A 14,331-nucleotide genomic window follows, 5' to 3' on the forward strand; every position below is an offset into this window, starting at 1 on the left:
GATCAAATTATTTAGTTAGTGGCTTCTTCAAGATGTTCTTAAAAGAATTTCGTATTATATTTCCCTCCCTAGTACATTACTTTAATTACACTAAGACTCAATAACTATCTTATATTTACTAATTTCAACCTCAATGTTTGGTTTTGGTCAGAAATCATTTATTAGGTACCCAAATTTCCAAATCCAGTTTCGCTCTCTCTCTCTCTCTCTCTCTCTCTCTCTCTCTCTGTTCTCTAACCATTGATGAAATGAGAGTTCTTGAGGAAATTGCAGAGTCACCATTTCTGATTTCAAGGCTAAACCTTAATTCGACGGCCAGTGGATATGGATGGGTCGATAAGTGCCATGGTTTCCTACATAACACGGTTCTCGTTGCGGCTTCTCTCTTCTTTGTCGCTTACTTAGCTTACGAGGCGAAGAAGAGCCTGTCTAAGCTTTCGAATCGGAGATCTTATATCATGATCGCTTATTATGGGTGTCTTTGGCTTGTTACCTTGCTCAATCTTGTTTGGTGCTGTCTCCAGGTTTGTTTGATTTTATAAAGATCGCTACTTTGATTGCATGAGTGAGATTATTATGACTATTTTAGGCTCTGGGAAACTCAAAACTGAAGAATCTGTTAGAAAGATTAGAACTTTTGATTGAATCATGAGTATATTTAAGACTATTTCTTCTCTCTGAATCTCAAATTAGAAACTTTAAGACTAGTAATTTGGGAGGGATACATGTGTTTGGATCCAAGTAAGATGTGTTTTATTAGGAAGATCATAACTGTAACCCCTGCTGTGTATGGAAATGGGTAAATGTTCCTTGTCTCCATTTAGTTTCTTGATTTCGATTCAGTTATCCGAGTAATGAAAGAATCTTTCAGAAAGATCAGAACTTTGATTTAGGCACATGGAAACTCAGATTCCGAATAATCTTTTAGAAATATCAAAACTTTGATTGAATAATGAGTATATGAAGATTATTTTAGGTTCTGTGAAACTTACATTACTAAGATTTTTTTCAGAAATATCAGAGCTTAGTATGTAGTCATTAGATTGCTTTTCGAGGGTTTCTTGATAGGTTATTGCCTAATGAAAGAATCTTTCACAAAAATTACAACTTTGATGGAATGAATGAGGATATTAAGACTAATCTAGGCTCTGTGAAACTCAAATTAGAAATCTTTTGGTCATAAGTTAAGAATGAAATCATAATGGTATGTAGTGTTTCTGGATTGGTATGAGATGTGTTTTGTTAAGAAGATCCTAACTGCAATATGCTGTTCATGAAAATAAGCTAATGATCCTTGTATCCGTTAACTATTCCAGGTTTAGCTTATCATGTTTCATGTAATTTTTGTGTGCTACAGGGTTGGGAATGTACTCCTGGGAAAGAAGTTGTTTGGAATCTGTTAACTTTGGTCACAACATCTGGAATGTTGTTTCTGGAAGTAAGCCTAGTGGCTTTTCTCTTCCAAGGAAACTATGCGAGTGGTTCAGAAGCATTGACGAGAACTTTCCTTATCTCGGGGTTTGTTATTGCTCTTGATTTGCTTTTCAAGGTATCAATCTTCTTCGTAACTACTACACATCTCAATTTTGTCTACTCTACCCTCTGAACAAATCTTAGATATGGTTAAATGACAAGTTTAGGATCTTTCAATTGGTTTTGCCAAACTTTCTGATATAAGTTTAGGCCTTACCATTACTTTTCGCCTTATATTCAGGCAATTTTCCTCTTTGGATTTGGTGTGCCATTGTTCATTGACAACAATGAAAATGGAAATACGTTCAAATGGGGATTATGGATCATTCATAAGCTTCTACTCACTGGCGTTTATGGGATGATCTTCTTGATGTACAACTCTAGGTGGAGAGAAAAATTGCCCGGTAAGTTGATCAGAAGCTTCTATATTCCTTATAGTCGCACTAGCCCATTATATTGTTCACTGGTTTCCTTCTATTTCTTATCATTCATATCTTAATGTTTTTAACAGCAAGGCCTGCATTTTTCAAGTACATAGCCATCATGTTTGCCTTATACGGACTTTACCTAGTTGCATCTGTGTTTACTGCAAACGGCCCACATTTTGGATTCTGGTAACTCTATCTGAAACCATCCCAACAGAGAATATTGTCATATATTTATCTTTTATCTGCCTTTTAACTCGAAATCCTTACAGGTTGTATGGGATCATGAGTGTTTCCTACCACGCTTTATACCTTCCTCTTCTTTACTTTACTTTTCTCGCAGACTTTTTCCAGGTAAAAGTCCTCATCATTCATCTTCTCTCGCTCAGTCGCTTTCCATTTCTTTTCCCTCTAAGATGCAATTGGCTCTGTGCAGGAAGAAGATCTGAACTTGGAGAATGTATACTACTCAGAGATGAAGGACGCTGGATTCTTCGATTCTGATTGGGAATAGAACATCTTCTGAATCTGTATATACACGTTGGGTAGGATCTCATAGGAGTCATGGCCGCTTGTTCGGGCTTTGGGTTACATTTTAGGGTTTAGTCTTGTGTGTGTCTGTCTGTACTTGTCCCTCATGTTTCCTACTCTTTTATAAATCTAAGTTTCTTGTGAACCTCTCTGTTCCTTCAACTGATAATCTAAAAGAAAGTATTGTAGTAGTCAAAAGATTGACACAACTAACCACTAGGGCAGAGACATACAACAAAGCATTGACACAATTGAGGAAAAGACTAAAAACAAAAGACAAAGCCGTTGGTTGTTTCCTTAATTAAGCGGTCTTCTTTTGGACGAGTTCTTCAATGAGTTCAGCAGCCTGTTGGACTGTTGCAATCTCCTTTGCTCTTTCTTCCGCCATTGTTATCCCAAACTCTTCCTCCAAACCCATCACTATCTCAACCTGCAAACAGATCACAGTTTGTTTGATGGATGGCCATTAATGAGTTTTTGAGACCAAAGAAACAATTGGTGGATACATACTGTGTCGAGAGAATCAGCTCCGAGTTCGGTAAATTTGGTTCCTGCAGTGACTTTTTGATCATCGGTGAGCGACAATTGCTTCTTCACAATCTCAGACACTTTCTCCACTGTCTCTTGCTTGGCCTTGAAGTACATAGAAACCCCTTTTAGTCTTTGGAACGCAAACATCAAAGAAGCTCAATGAAAAGTGAAATTTAAATCAACGTACTGCACAAGATACTTGGAGGCGAGCAGGCAGCGAACGTCTTCGTAGGCTAAAGGAGAGATTATTATTTTTTTTTTTTTTTTTTTTTTTTTTTTTTTTTTTTTTTTTTTTTTTTTTTTTTTTTTTTTTTTTTTTTATTAGTCTTTCCATTGTTGAAAATCGAAACCTGTTTCTGAAGACTGAACCTTGTTCTTGTAGCCTGTTTTTCACCATGCATATCAACAAACGACAAAGATTTCGATGAGAAGAGCTCTCTACAACCATAGTTACGGACTTTTTTGCATTACAAATGGTCAAATGCCAAAGAATAAAGTTTCTTTAAAAATGTTTATGATCGATAGTAACGAGGAAACTATTGTATCGTTAGCACAAAGAAGAAGAGGAACTATGTACCGGGACACGAGCTTGCATGGAGATTGAGGAACAGAGAGTTGTCGCCATTATCGATCTGATGGAGAAAGATGGCGGATTGTTCAAGGAGCGTGACTTACGATTTGTAGTTGATATGGCAAAATGTGACTTGTTCTGTATTTATAGCATAAGGTGGTCCGGCTTAAACGATTCAATGACTGGGGACAACATATTTGGGTTATTGTAGGGCTCATTCGTAGATTACATGAAAGCCCAACTAAAATATTCTCAGCGTTTTGTTCCGTAGTTGGACTTGGAGTTATATTATTTGCAACCGGTGTTTTTTCTGTTATTATTATTTTTTTTTTGGGAATTTTCTAAGCAAAATAATTACTTTATTTTACAAGTTTATTATCTATATACAAAATAAATATATTCTATATGTCATTAGCGCGACTGAGATCAAATATATCATTCCACAGAAGGGTTCAAAGTTATAATTTGAGAAGCGCAAATCAAAAAATTAATGTCAATGGAGCATTTTACAATGTCATATTTTGCAATTGTTAGTAGAGATTTCATCTCATAGTAACATGTTTCTTATTGCTTACGTTCTTTGTCAATATTAGACTTAGACTAGGGATGCTTTTGTTTTTTATGTTTTCCAAACATTCATGTAGGGCACTATTGATAGTTTCAACTTGTTTAGAATGTGTCTAGTAGGGATTACGACACTTTATGCATTTCAGGAACATTACAGTCAGTATTTCAGCAATAAATATTATGGTCTTGTAAATAATCAACTGTGTTGCGAGAGTTTAAGAAAGTAATATTGAAATCGTTCGAACGATGATCTTTGCAACGAAAAACAAAATTGTAATCGCTGATCAGTATGAGTATGAAGAAAACAAAAGTGAGTTTAGAACGTTTACACAAACTTACTGAAACAAAGAGTGAGTTTGCCGGGGGAAAATCAAAGTTAGCTTTTCTTGTTTACATTTTTCTTTGATAAATTTTTAAACAAATTGTGGAATATGTTTAAGATTGTGACGAGTAAAACAACAATACAGAAAGCATTTTGTTTATTCTTCCTGTTCAACCCGGCAGTACGAATCAGATCCGGTCAAGTTCGAAGCAATAACCAAAATCAAAACATAAAGAAATGTATAGTTTTGTTACAACAAAACAAATATATGAATATACATACATCACTCAGACCTTCCCAAAGTTTTTTGCTTTTTGCTTTCAAAACGTAGGACAAATTTCTGTCCTCACAAACAATATTACAAATGGATAATTACACAAAAGCATAATTTTAATCACCCTTTTCTACCAAAAAAAAAATAATAATAAAGCTTTTTCTTCCACATTTTTTCCTCATGCCTTGCTGAGCTCAGGACGGTCTCTCTCAGTTGGAGAACCAGGGACGAAAGGGACAAAGCCACGACCTCCAAAGACGGGTCGCATGAAGGAGTCATCAAACTGTCTCCAGTAGTAATGCACGGTTCGAGTGGGCCGTGTCAAGAAACCACGTATACTGTCAGGCCGAGGCACATTGTGGTTCCCTGAAGGCTCAATGAACGAGTCTTGGTCCAGCAAAGGGATATGGATGGATTTTGGGGTGTTTTCATCAGATAACATGCTCGTTGTGGCGCTCTGGTGCGGCAATAGGTAGCTTATGAGCGGTTTCGTCAGCATACCAAACACCTGAAAAAAACAGGTTGAAAAGAATCTCGTAACCAAATATCCAAATCTAACTTGTTATGTAACCAATTTGAATATCCGGAGATTTCTTACCACTGTGCTAAAAAGACAGACAGTTATAGTACTGGTGATCATGATTGCATTTCCTCGTACCTCTGTGTGTCCAGCCCTTGTAAACTGCAACCGTTACAAGTGTTAAATAATGATTCGTGTTATTCAAAGCTTCATATAGAGTAAATAAAAGATTTTCTTCTGATGATACCTTATTGTAAGCAAGAGCCATTGATACAGCACCTCTCATGAGACCAGACCACCAAATCACAATCTGGATGATGGTTGGAAAAAGACAAATATAACAGGTTTTAGATATCCGGAAGAGCTATTGAATCTATTATTAGTACCAAGTGGAGTGATACATACCTGCATGTTAAAGTTGATTTTCTCGTTTTGGTTCTTCTTGGCTAGGTTAGATAGAAACGATAACGGAAAGATAAATGCTGCTCTTCCAACCATGATAAGGCCCATTAGAATTGAGCTCACTGCGATTGATGTTCCCGGGGTGTCACTCACGGATCTCCACTTGTCAATGTCCAAGGCATCCATTCCAACATACAAGAAAATAAATGTCTCCGCAAGAAAAGACAAAGTTGCAAAGGTATGCCTGTGTCATCGGAAAAAATCATATGATAAGCATTGGGGAGGTACAAAGTGTTTTTGAACTAAGTTAATCTCAGTAAAAAGGTGGAGAAACTGGATTTTGCATACTTGGTTGTGATTCTAGAGCTCTCGGTTACGTTGTGCCATGTGTAATGGGACATCACAATACCACAGAAAAACACAGTGAGGATACCGCTCAACTCAAAAAGCTGCAAGCCAAATAATATAACATCAATATATTTTGTGTGTGAATGCAATTGAATGTATTCGTGTTAAACCTCAAGTGGGTAGGTATAAGACTGTAAAGACTAACCTCAGCAAGCATATAAGAAAGATACGCCATAAGCATCATGAGGGCAACCTCTCGGTCAGTTGAGTGCCTAAGACAAGAAATGTGGGGAGATATACATTAAACCAAACACGAAAAAAACTTGCAGAAAGCAGTCACATATATGACGCAAAATATGTACCTTCCAAAATAAAGCTTTTTAATGACATACGCACTTATCAGACCGGTCTGCAAGATAATGAAAAATATTTTAGATGGTGGTGAACACAAGTGCAAGGTACGAAAAATAGAGGCAGAGAAGAAAACAATGGACTTACTGCAGCACCAAGCAAGGTACTGAGGAGAAACAAATACAAGAAGTTTCCAAAAAGATGAAAAGCAGCTTCATGGTTAAGATGGGTGAGGTCAAAGCTCTGAATTGCGTTGAAGACCACAACTGATGTGGCATCATTCACAACACCCTCTCCGAATACAAGACTGTAAAGCAGAGGTGTCTCATCTTGATTCAGAACCTATATCACAACACCAGAAAAACAAAAAAAACTTTTGGTTCACTATGTTTCTGAGTTTGTAAACACTCTCAATAAATTTGGAGAAATCACATTACCTGCAGCGTACACACAGAATCTGTCGCGGCAAATATGGCACCAATAGCTGAGAATCAAACACCAAACAAAAAAATCAAGTCTCCCTGGAAAGAAAGAAAGCCAATAAAGCAAAGCTCTTAGTTCAGGCATTACCAAGAATATCACCCAAGTCAAAGGTTCCAATGTCCAACTTCTTAAAGAACTGCGTTACACCTGTGTTTCAAGCATCACCACCAGATAATCAGTAAGATATACAAAACTATCTGAACCAAATCCAAAAGCAGCCTTCAGCGGTGTTTCAGCTAACATGAATGGTAAGTAAGGTTACCTAGAGATATGATCGTACAAGAAATAATAGTCCCAACAGCACCGAAAAGCATAATAGTCACGAAATTGCGAAAAAACTGCTTCTTTTTTACTTGAAACCTGAAAAGTAGACAAAAAGAACATACAAAATTATCAATCTGAGAAAGCATGAAGATGAACAGAGTAAATCCATGACTAAGACAAAGCCAGGACCACTTTTAGTTGCACGTGGATAAATCTAACTACTACAAAGAGGAAAAAAAAGACATCATGCCCTCCTTACTTATTACAATCACAAGTACTAGAAAAAGGTTGATGTATGACAGTTATATTTATAGAAGCAGAGAAATAAACACATCTGTAAAGCTTTCTCCTAACTTTGTCATCTAGAAATCACATAATACATGTTTTGGGTAACTAACTTTGGTAGGTAAAACCCGTGGTACTAAAACGTATCAGAACGTCCTGTACAAAAAGATTTATGTAAGAAATGATGACTGACCCTGCATTGAATATAATGGGTGGCAAAAGATATATGAAGAAGAGATCTTCACTGAAGACGAGCAGATGTGAGCTTTTTCCTTTACTAATCAACAAAATGGAAACACCAGTGCCAAGTCCCTGGAAACCACATTTTCTCAAAATGAAGATGATTGATTCCGTAGTCTATTCTACTGGAGATAATTCAAAGTGGAAACTTACAATCAATAAGGCGGTGATGGATTCGTTCATCCATCGGTTCTCTTCTAAAAGATGACCAAGAACAATACAAGCACAAAGAAGTGCAACAAAGAGATTCAACGCAACCACAGAGGCGTGATCAGATGTAGTCAATTTAGACGCTAGTGAATCGAGATGTGATGCCAACATTGTTTATCTTCTAGATCCACCCAGATTCGATCAAGTACAAAAACTAGTCAGATTTTATGGATCAGCAAAATCGGAAAATCTCTTTTTATCTTTCCGTGCTGTCCATTCAAACCAATCCTGTACTAACATCACCAAAACAAAAATCTTAATAAATCTCTACATGAAAAAGTTGCAGTAACAAAAGATATAAAACAGAGCTGAGACTAAACAGTGAAGCTGTGTATGACTTAGCCATAACATAAAAACATTATTAAAACACACACAAAGGGTTTTAAAAAGTGAATCCAAATCTGAGACTTTTGAGACACACACACACACACAAAAAAAAAAAAATAGAAAAAGCACAAATCCCAAAAGGCTAAATATTAGTAGTATAAACGAGAGAACAACATAAACCAAATTGTCAAAATTTCCCATTTTTGGTAATACCCAAATCTTATAAGCACAACGGGACATGAATTAGGTCGAACTTTAAAAAAACCCAGATTTTAAAATTTCCCAACAACAACCAAAAAAAAAAAAAAAACAGCTTTAACAAAAACGATAGATCTGAATTTGCTTTACCTTGAACAACAGCTTCTTCTTCTTCTTCTTCTTCTTCTTCTTCTGGGTAATCTAAGTATCTTCCAGGAAGATATAATTCTGATTTCAAAGAGATCAAAAATCGAAATTTCGAAGCTTCGAAAGCTAAAAACCTGAGAGAATCTTCTTCTTTTTTCTACGACGAAGACGAACGAAACAGAGACGAAAGAGAGAGAGAGAAAAAAAAAAAAAAAAAAAAGGGAGGAAGTCGAGAAAATTACGGGACTGAGAAAATTTAAACGAATTCGAATTTTGCTGGAAATAGAGAGAGACGTGTACGGTCCCCTCTTTTTTTTAATAAAGAGAGACGAACGAACAAAGAAGAAGAAGAAGAAGAAGAAGATTTCAATTTCTAAGTAGAGAGAGAGAGACAAGATATTATTCTCTCTGTTTCTGTAATGAAAGTACAAATGGCTAATTTTACAGCCGTTAATTTACATTTACGATCTTCAATCTGAACAGTGTAATGTCTGAGGGGCTTTAACGTGGACTTTATCGCAGATGATTATAACCCTGACTGTAATTTTCGGCTGTTTATTTTTTATTTTACTTTTCAATTAGATCAATGATGTTGTTTTTCTGTTTTGTTTTTTATATTTCTAATTTTTTTTTTTTTTTGGTTTTTTTGGAAGATTAACAACTTTTTTTCGGATTATTTTTTTGGTCAACTGGAATTAATTATATTTCATATGGAAAAGTTACAAGAGTTACACACCCCATTGGAGAACTTAGCTGTTTTTGAAGACTAAACATACTTACGGCTACTCCTAAACTTCCAGTAAAGGTAGGCCTATACAAAAAAAAAAGTTTACCAAAAAAGTCAAAGTCCACTTGATGAAGCCATGCAAGATGATTTGAGGCTACATAAGATTGCAACCTACAGTCATTTGTAACGCTCTGTGCTATTAGAAGAGCTCTTCCCCTGTTTGAGGTTGAATTTTCCAAAATAATTCTCCAAGACTTGATCGATTGCAAAGAAAAAAGGACCTCCATCCCTTGATATCTAAAAGATGGCCACGCTTTAGGTCTAGTAATGACATCAACGAGGAACTTTTCCTGTAGAGCAAAGACACTTTATTAACTTTGTAACTTCTCATGCTCTCTATAGCCCAGATGAGAGACACGAACTTAGCTTCTTTTTGGTCAGCTACTTTTGTGAAGCCCCTTATACTATGAAGTAGAACAACACCCTCATGATCTTTCAAGACCCAAGCAGCACTAGCCAGTTCATTTCTTTTGGAACACGAAGTTCCTATGTTACACTTTAACCAATCCTTAGGTGGGTGCAGCCACAACTTTTCTGCTTGACTGACCTCACCCCTGCAATTGTCTCCTCCAGTCACTTGCCTGTTGACTTTCGGCGTACTGGTATCTTCTTCGACTCTTTGAGCTTCTACCCACTCAAACCAATCATCTTTTGCTTTTCTTGCCGACTCAATAACAGAGAAACTTTCCCCTTCAAAAGCCACCTGATTCTTGTTCTTCCATAATCTCCACAAGACCCAAGGAAAGATTTTTCTTACCTCCTCATGCCAAGATTTGTTTTCCTGATTTGTAAGAAGGTAATGGAAGTTGGAGAAAATCGACCCATTATGGAACCCAAATTCCGGCGAAGGCACTCCTGCAACAGCCCAGGTTTGTCTCGCCATGGGACATATGAATAATATGTGGTTTATAGATTCACCTTCCCACCCACATATCTGACATTTTTCATTGATATGTAATCCCCGAGCATTTAGAGCCATTGCCACAGGAAGAGCTCCAGAAAAAATCTTCCATAGGAAAACATGACGTTTAGGATCAGTTTGTACCTTCCAGACTTGTGATTTCAGAGCATTTATGGATTGAAGTTGAAGTTGATTAGCTTGGATTCTGATGATAAAATTTTATTTATTTATATTTATTTATTTAGTAGTAATAAAAAAAAGACAAATAATTTTTTTTACAGTAACATAGTAATATTTGATTGGGAAGCTAACCAATAAGCAGATTTGACTGTAAATTCCCCACTCTTATTGAAACGCCAAGAGAAAAAAATCCTCCTGATCAAGGACCGGTTTGATTTTGATGATTCTCTGAATGTCAGCCGGTAGAAAGAGATCATTGAGTTTTTGGGGATCCCAAGTTCGTCTTCTTTTATCAATCAGAACATACACTCTGAGATTGGGGTTGAAAAAGTTATTCTTTCTCCAAGGCGGTCTCAACTCTCCATCCTCAATCCAATTATCCATCCACAACCTAATGGTTTTTCTATTACCTATGTTTTTTGCTAAACCTTTGATTAGAAGATCCCTTCCATGTAAAATACTTATCCAAACAAAGGAAGGCCTTCTCCCCAGTTTAGCTTGTAGGAAGTCAGAGGTTGGGAAATATATACTCTTCATCACCTGGGCAAAAAGGCAATCAGGGTTTTGGAGGATCCTCCAGGCTTGTTTAGAGAGCAAAGCTTGACTGAAAGTTTCGATGTCTCTAAAGCCCATTCCTCCTTGGTCTTTTGGTAAACACAGTCTCTCCTAACTTTGCCAGTGAATTTTATTTGCATGTTCCACATTGTTCCATCAGAAATCTGCCATCACACTCGCAAGGTTTGCCCATGTAGTTTTAGGTAATCTGAAGCAAGTCATGACAATTTTTTTTGGGTTATTTATTTTTTTTTTAAATTTAATGTTAAATTATATTAAAAAAAATATATGTTTTTATAACTTGTGCAGCAATACTTTTAGAATGCAAATAGCTGAAAAAAAAATTAAATCACATCCTAATAACGAACATGAAACCACATCTGAAAAGTTTCATCATATCGCCTTAAAGCTGATCTCTTACTTGCCAGTCGATCCATTCAACAATATTTGTTGCAGTCTTCAGTGTCTCACCATGTTGTTGGATATTTCTTTCCCGTCAAATCGTATAAATAACCGCTTGAAAGACATATCGGATAAATAATCCCTCTACCAGTGGAAGATGTAGATTTGATAGATAAGCAAGAAGAAAAGACTAATCAGTTGTATACCGTGTTATTAGCAGCCCTGAGCAAGAGCCGACCACACTGATGAGACAAAATGACAAGAGAAGAAAAGATGATCTCGAGTTTCCATGATGAGTTGACATAGCACACTAATGCCCGCAGACCCCCCGGTTCCACGCAACCATACGAGCACCCTTCTAGAGGCCATCAAGAGCCGCCAACCACACACAGAAAGCAAACTTTGGGGTAGCATGACCAAACCAAACTCCCTTGTGCCATGCCACCGTACTATACATTGTGCGAATGTGATTCTAAGTATCTCGAGTTGAAAACTTAGGGCGGAAAACATCATTCTTACCTCTCCAGAGCACTTTATCACTCGTTGTTGGCGCTGTTGCAAGTGAAAATGCAATGCATCCTCTATCACATTAAGATTATCTGCACGGTGCCTTCAACGTTGACGGTGAGCCCAGCCTTCGCCACAGAACTCTGCCAAGCTATCCCCAAATCAAGAACACTGCTACCACCAACCATATGAAACCAGAAAAATGCTTGCTCCCCATTTCCCATTTCCCTCTTACAAAACGTTTTAGCTAAATCTTGATACTTAAGAAGTTTAATTCAAATCCAAGAACTCCGAGTAGTGGAGCTCTTCACCGATTAGAATGAAACTTGTTTCAACAAATTCGTGTGAACTCTTTTCACCCATAAAGAGTCACCATGAGAAACCAACCACCAGATCAATTTCAAACAACAAACTATGTTCGCCTCCTGAAGTGACCGCAACCCAAGCCCTCCCTCTGTTTTTTGTTTACAAACAGCCTCCCAAGCAACCTTGTTTTTCCAAGTGTTCATCTCTTTCCTCAACCAGAGAAAAGGAGAACACATAGAGTTAATCCCATCAAGACATTCTGTAGGCAAACGATAAGCAGCCATCCAAAAGTTACAAATACTCCAAAGTACAGAAGAGATCAAATTAAAACGACCGGCAAACGAGAGATAGCGAGCCGTCCATGACCTAATCATCTTCTGAATCTGCTCCAATAACGATGAACAGTCTGCATTTGTTAGACATTTAGTGACTAACGGGAGCTCCAAATAGCGAATTGGCAAAGAACCAACCTCAAAAGGGAAATTAGCAGAGTCCAAGCGTTGAGCAACACCCCCCCCCCCCCCCCCCCCGACAAATAAAGTGTAGATTCTCCATACTAATCGTTAGACCAGAAATCGTTCGAACTGCTTAAGTACCGCTATGATCCCCTCAATTGACTATAGTTTCCCATTAGAGAGAATCACTAAATCATCCTCAACAGCCTCAACAGCACCAAAACTATGTCCCCAAACAACAGCAACAGGTGTTCCAGCCCCAGTTGTGTCCCCCACCAGGGTTTCAGACTAACCAAGGCCAGGAACAAGACCTTAGAGCCATGGTACAACAGCTGTTGATTGGTCAAACACAAGGGAAGATAGAGGAAGCCAAACAGTTTGCTGAGCTACACCAAAGGCTCACATCTCAATACAATGATCTGAATATGAAGTTTGAGGGTCTGAATTCCAGAGTTAAGTACATGGAGAGTAACATAGCCTCTTCTTCAGCTCCAAAACCCAACCAACTCCCTGGAAAAGCTGTCCAAAATCCAAGGGAGTTCACAGCCAAAGCCATTCAAGTTCATGAGGAAGAAGCCACTGAGGACAGTGCAGTTCAAGTTTGGGGGAATTCATTAGTTACTGAAGCCCCAAGTGATGTTTGTAACAAGCAATTGGAGCTCACACCTGAGCTCGACCATGGACTCAAGCAGCCACTCGATCGAGTGCGTGCTCTAGTGGTCGATCGAGCTGGACAGTCCGAGGCTGACAAACCTGCCAAGTACATTCCTCCTGCCTACAAGCCTCCTCTTCCATTCCCAGGACGTTTCAAAGCACAAAAGATTAAGGAGCTTAGGGAAATCATTGAGAGAAAGGAGATGATGGCTAAGCAACAAGAGGAAGAGAAGGCTTTGAAGGAAGTGGTTGTGATTGAAGAAGCTGTGGTTGAGGAAGTGTTGGCCATACAAGAGATCACCATTGCTTACCAAGAAGAAGAGAGAGGACCTGCCTTGGAACAGTATGATCCATATCCTCTCTACAAAGACTTTTTGCTTGATTTGTCAAAGAAGAAGGCTGAAGCTCAAGATGAGAAGGATCTTGAGAACCTTGGAGGAGTGATCATTCCAATAAAGCTTAAGGATCCAGGACCATTCTACTTGCCTTGCACAATCAGTTACCTCCACTACAATCAATGCCTTTGTGATTTGGGAGCTTCAACAAGTGTCATGCCATATTCCATAGCTCAAAAGCTTGGGAGAACTGACTTCAAATCTACTAAACTCCATGTGTGCCTAGCTGATGGGACAAATAGAGAGGTAGTTGGGAGGTTAGAGAATGTCCCAATCAAGATAGGAAGAGCAAGGATCCACACTGACTTTGTGGTGATAGAGATGGACAAGGAGCCTGAAGATCCAATCTTACTAGGGAGGCCATTCTTAGCTACTGTTGGAGCAGTTATTGATGTCAAGGAAGGTCTTGTGACCTTGAACATTGCTGAAGATGTAGTTATGAAGTTCAATATCTACAATCCAACCAACCTTCCCACCATTGATGACCAGCCTTTTACTATCAAGGACAAAGGTGGTCAAGAAGGGTTAAGTGATAAGGCAACTCCAAAAGCTGAGCTCCCACTTCAAGAGGATTCTGTGGAAAAGCTTAAGAGGTCAGTTCAAGAGTTGACTAGTATGGTTGAGGATCTTCAAGTAAAGCTGAACAAGAGGTCTTTGAGGAAAGCAAGACCAAGGCTCAAAATCAAGAAGAAATATGGTTTGTGTGCTAAGGGTGAGGTG

General features: G+C 38.0%; 4 protein-coding genes across 5 annotated transcripts; 1 reads left to right on the plus strand and 3 right to left on the minus strand.

Annotated features, from left to right (window-relative positions):
* The first annotated feature begins 142 nt into the window (after positions 1–142).
* Positions 143–2,627, plus strand: LOC104736789 (protein CANDIDATE G PROTEIN-COUPLED RECEPTOR 8). The gene is made up of 6 exons (XM_019234482.2): positions 143–524; positions 1,358–1,549; positions 1,715–1,877; positions 1,985–2,087; positions 2,171–2,252; positions 2,335–2,627. The coding sequence occupies exons 1-6, from the start codon at positions 249–251 to the stop codon at positions 2,410–2,412; spliced, it is 894 nt and encodes a 297-aa protein (XP_019090027.1). The 5' UTR covers positions 143–248; the 3' UTR covers positions 2,413–2,627.
* LOC104736788 (acyl carrier protein 5, chloroplastic-like) lies at positions 2,564–3,682 on the minus strand. Its single transcript, XM_087482413.1, has 4 exons — positions 3,538–3,682; positions 3,148–3,343; positions 2,940–3,062; positions 2,564–2,859 (listed from the first exon to the last, which is right to left on the minus strand). The coding sequence occupies exons 2-4, from the start codon at positions 3,292–3,294 to the stop codon at positions 2,731–2,733; spliced, it is 399 nt and encodes a 132-aa protein (XP_087338539.1). The 5' UTR covers positions 3,295–3,343; positions 3,538–3,682; the 3' UTR covers positions 2,564–2,730.
* A 941-nt stretch (positions 3,683–4,623) lies between these two features.
* Positions 4,624–8,955, minus strand: LOC104736790 (sodium/hydrogen exchanger 1). Of its 2 annotated transcripts, none has more exons than XM_010456851.3 (14): positions 8,473–8,955; positions 7,741–8,025; positions 7,541–7,659; positions 7,061–7,158; positions 6,886–6,945; positions 6,753–6,799; positions 6,463–6,657; positions 6,327–6,373; positions 6,170–6,236; positions 5,965–6,065; positions 5,620–5,860; positions 5,462–5,524; positions 5,293–5,376; positions 4,624–5,202 (listed from the first exon to the last, which is right to left on the minus strand). In XM_010456851.3, the coding sequence occupies exons 2-14, from the start codon at positions 7,906–7,908 to the stop codon at positions 4,873–4,875; spliced, it is 1,620 nt and encodes a 539-aa protein (XP_010455153.1). In that variant the 5' UTR covers positions 7,909–8,025; positions 8,473–8,955; the 3' UTR covers positions 4,624–4,872. The 2 variants fall into 2 exon arrangements, with proteins under 2 accessions (XP_010455153.1, XP_010455152.1); XM_010456850.3 differs by having other exon boundaries at positions 7,741–8,030.
* LOC147929520 (uncharacterized) lies at positions 7,963–10,235 on the minus strand. The gene is made up of 3 exons (XM_087480644.1): positions 9,478–10,235; positions 8,473–8,531; positions 7,963–8,030 (listed from the first exon to the last, which is right to left on the minus strand). Exons 1-3 carry the CDS (start codon positions 10,233–10,235, stop codon positions 7,963–7,965), a joined length of 885 nt encoding a protein of 294 aa, XP_087336770.1.
* Positions 10,236–14,331: the final 4,096 nt, after the last annotated feature.

The sequence above is a fragment of the Camelina sativa genome, chromosome 13, assembly GCF_030686135.1.
Source record: "Camelina sativa cultivar CO46 ecotype springtype chromosome 13, ASM3068613v1".
Lineage (NCBI taxonomy): Eukaryota > Viridiplantae > Streptophyta > Magnoliopsida > Brassicales > Brassicaceae > Camelina > Camelina sativa.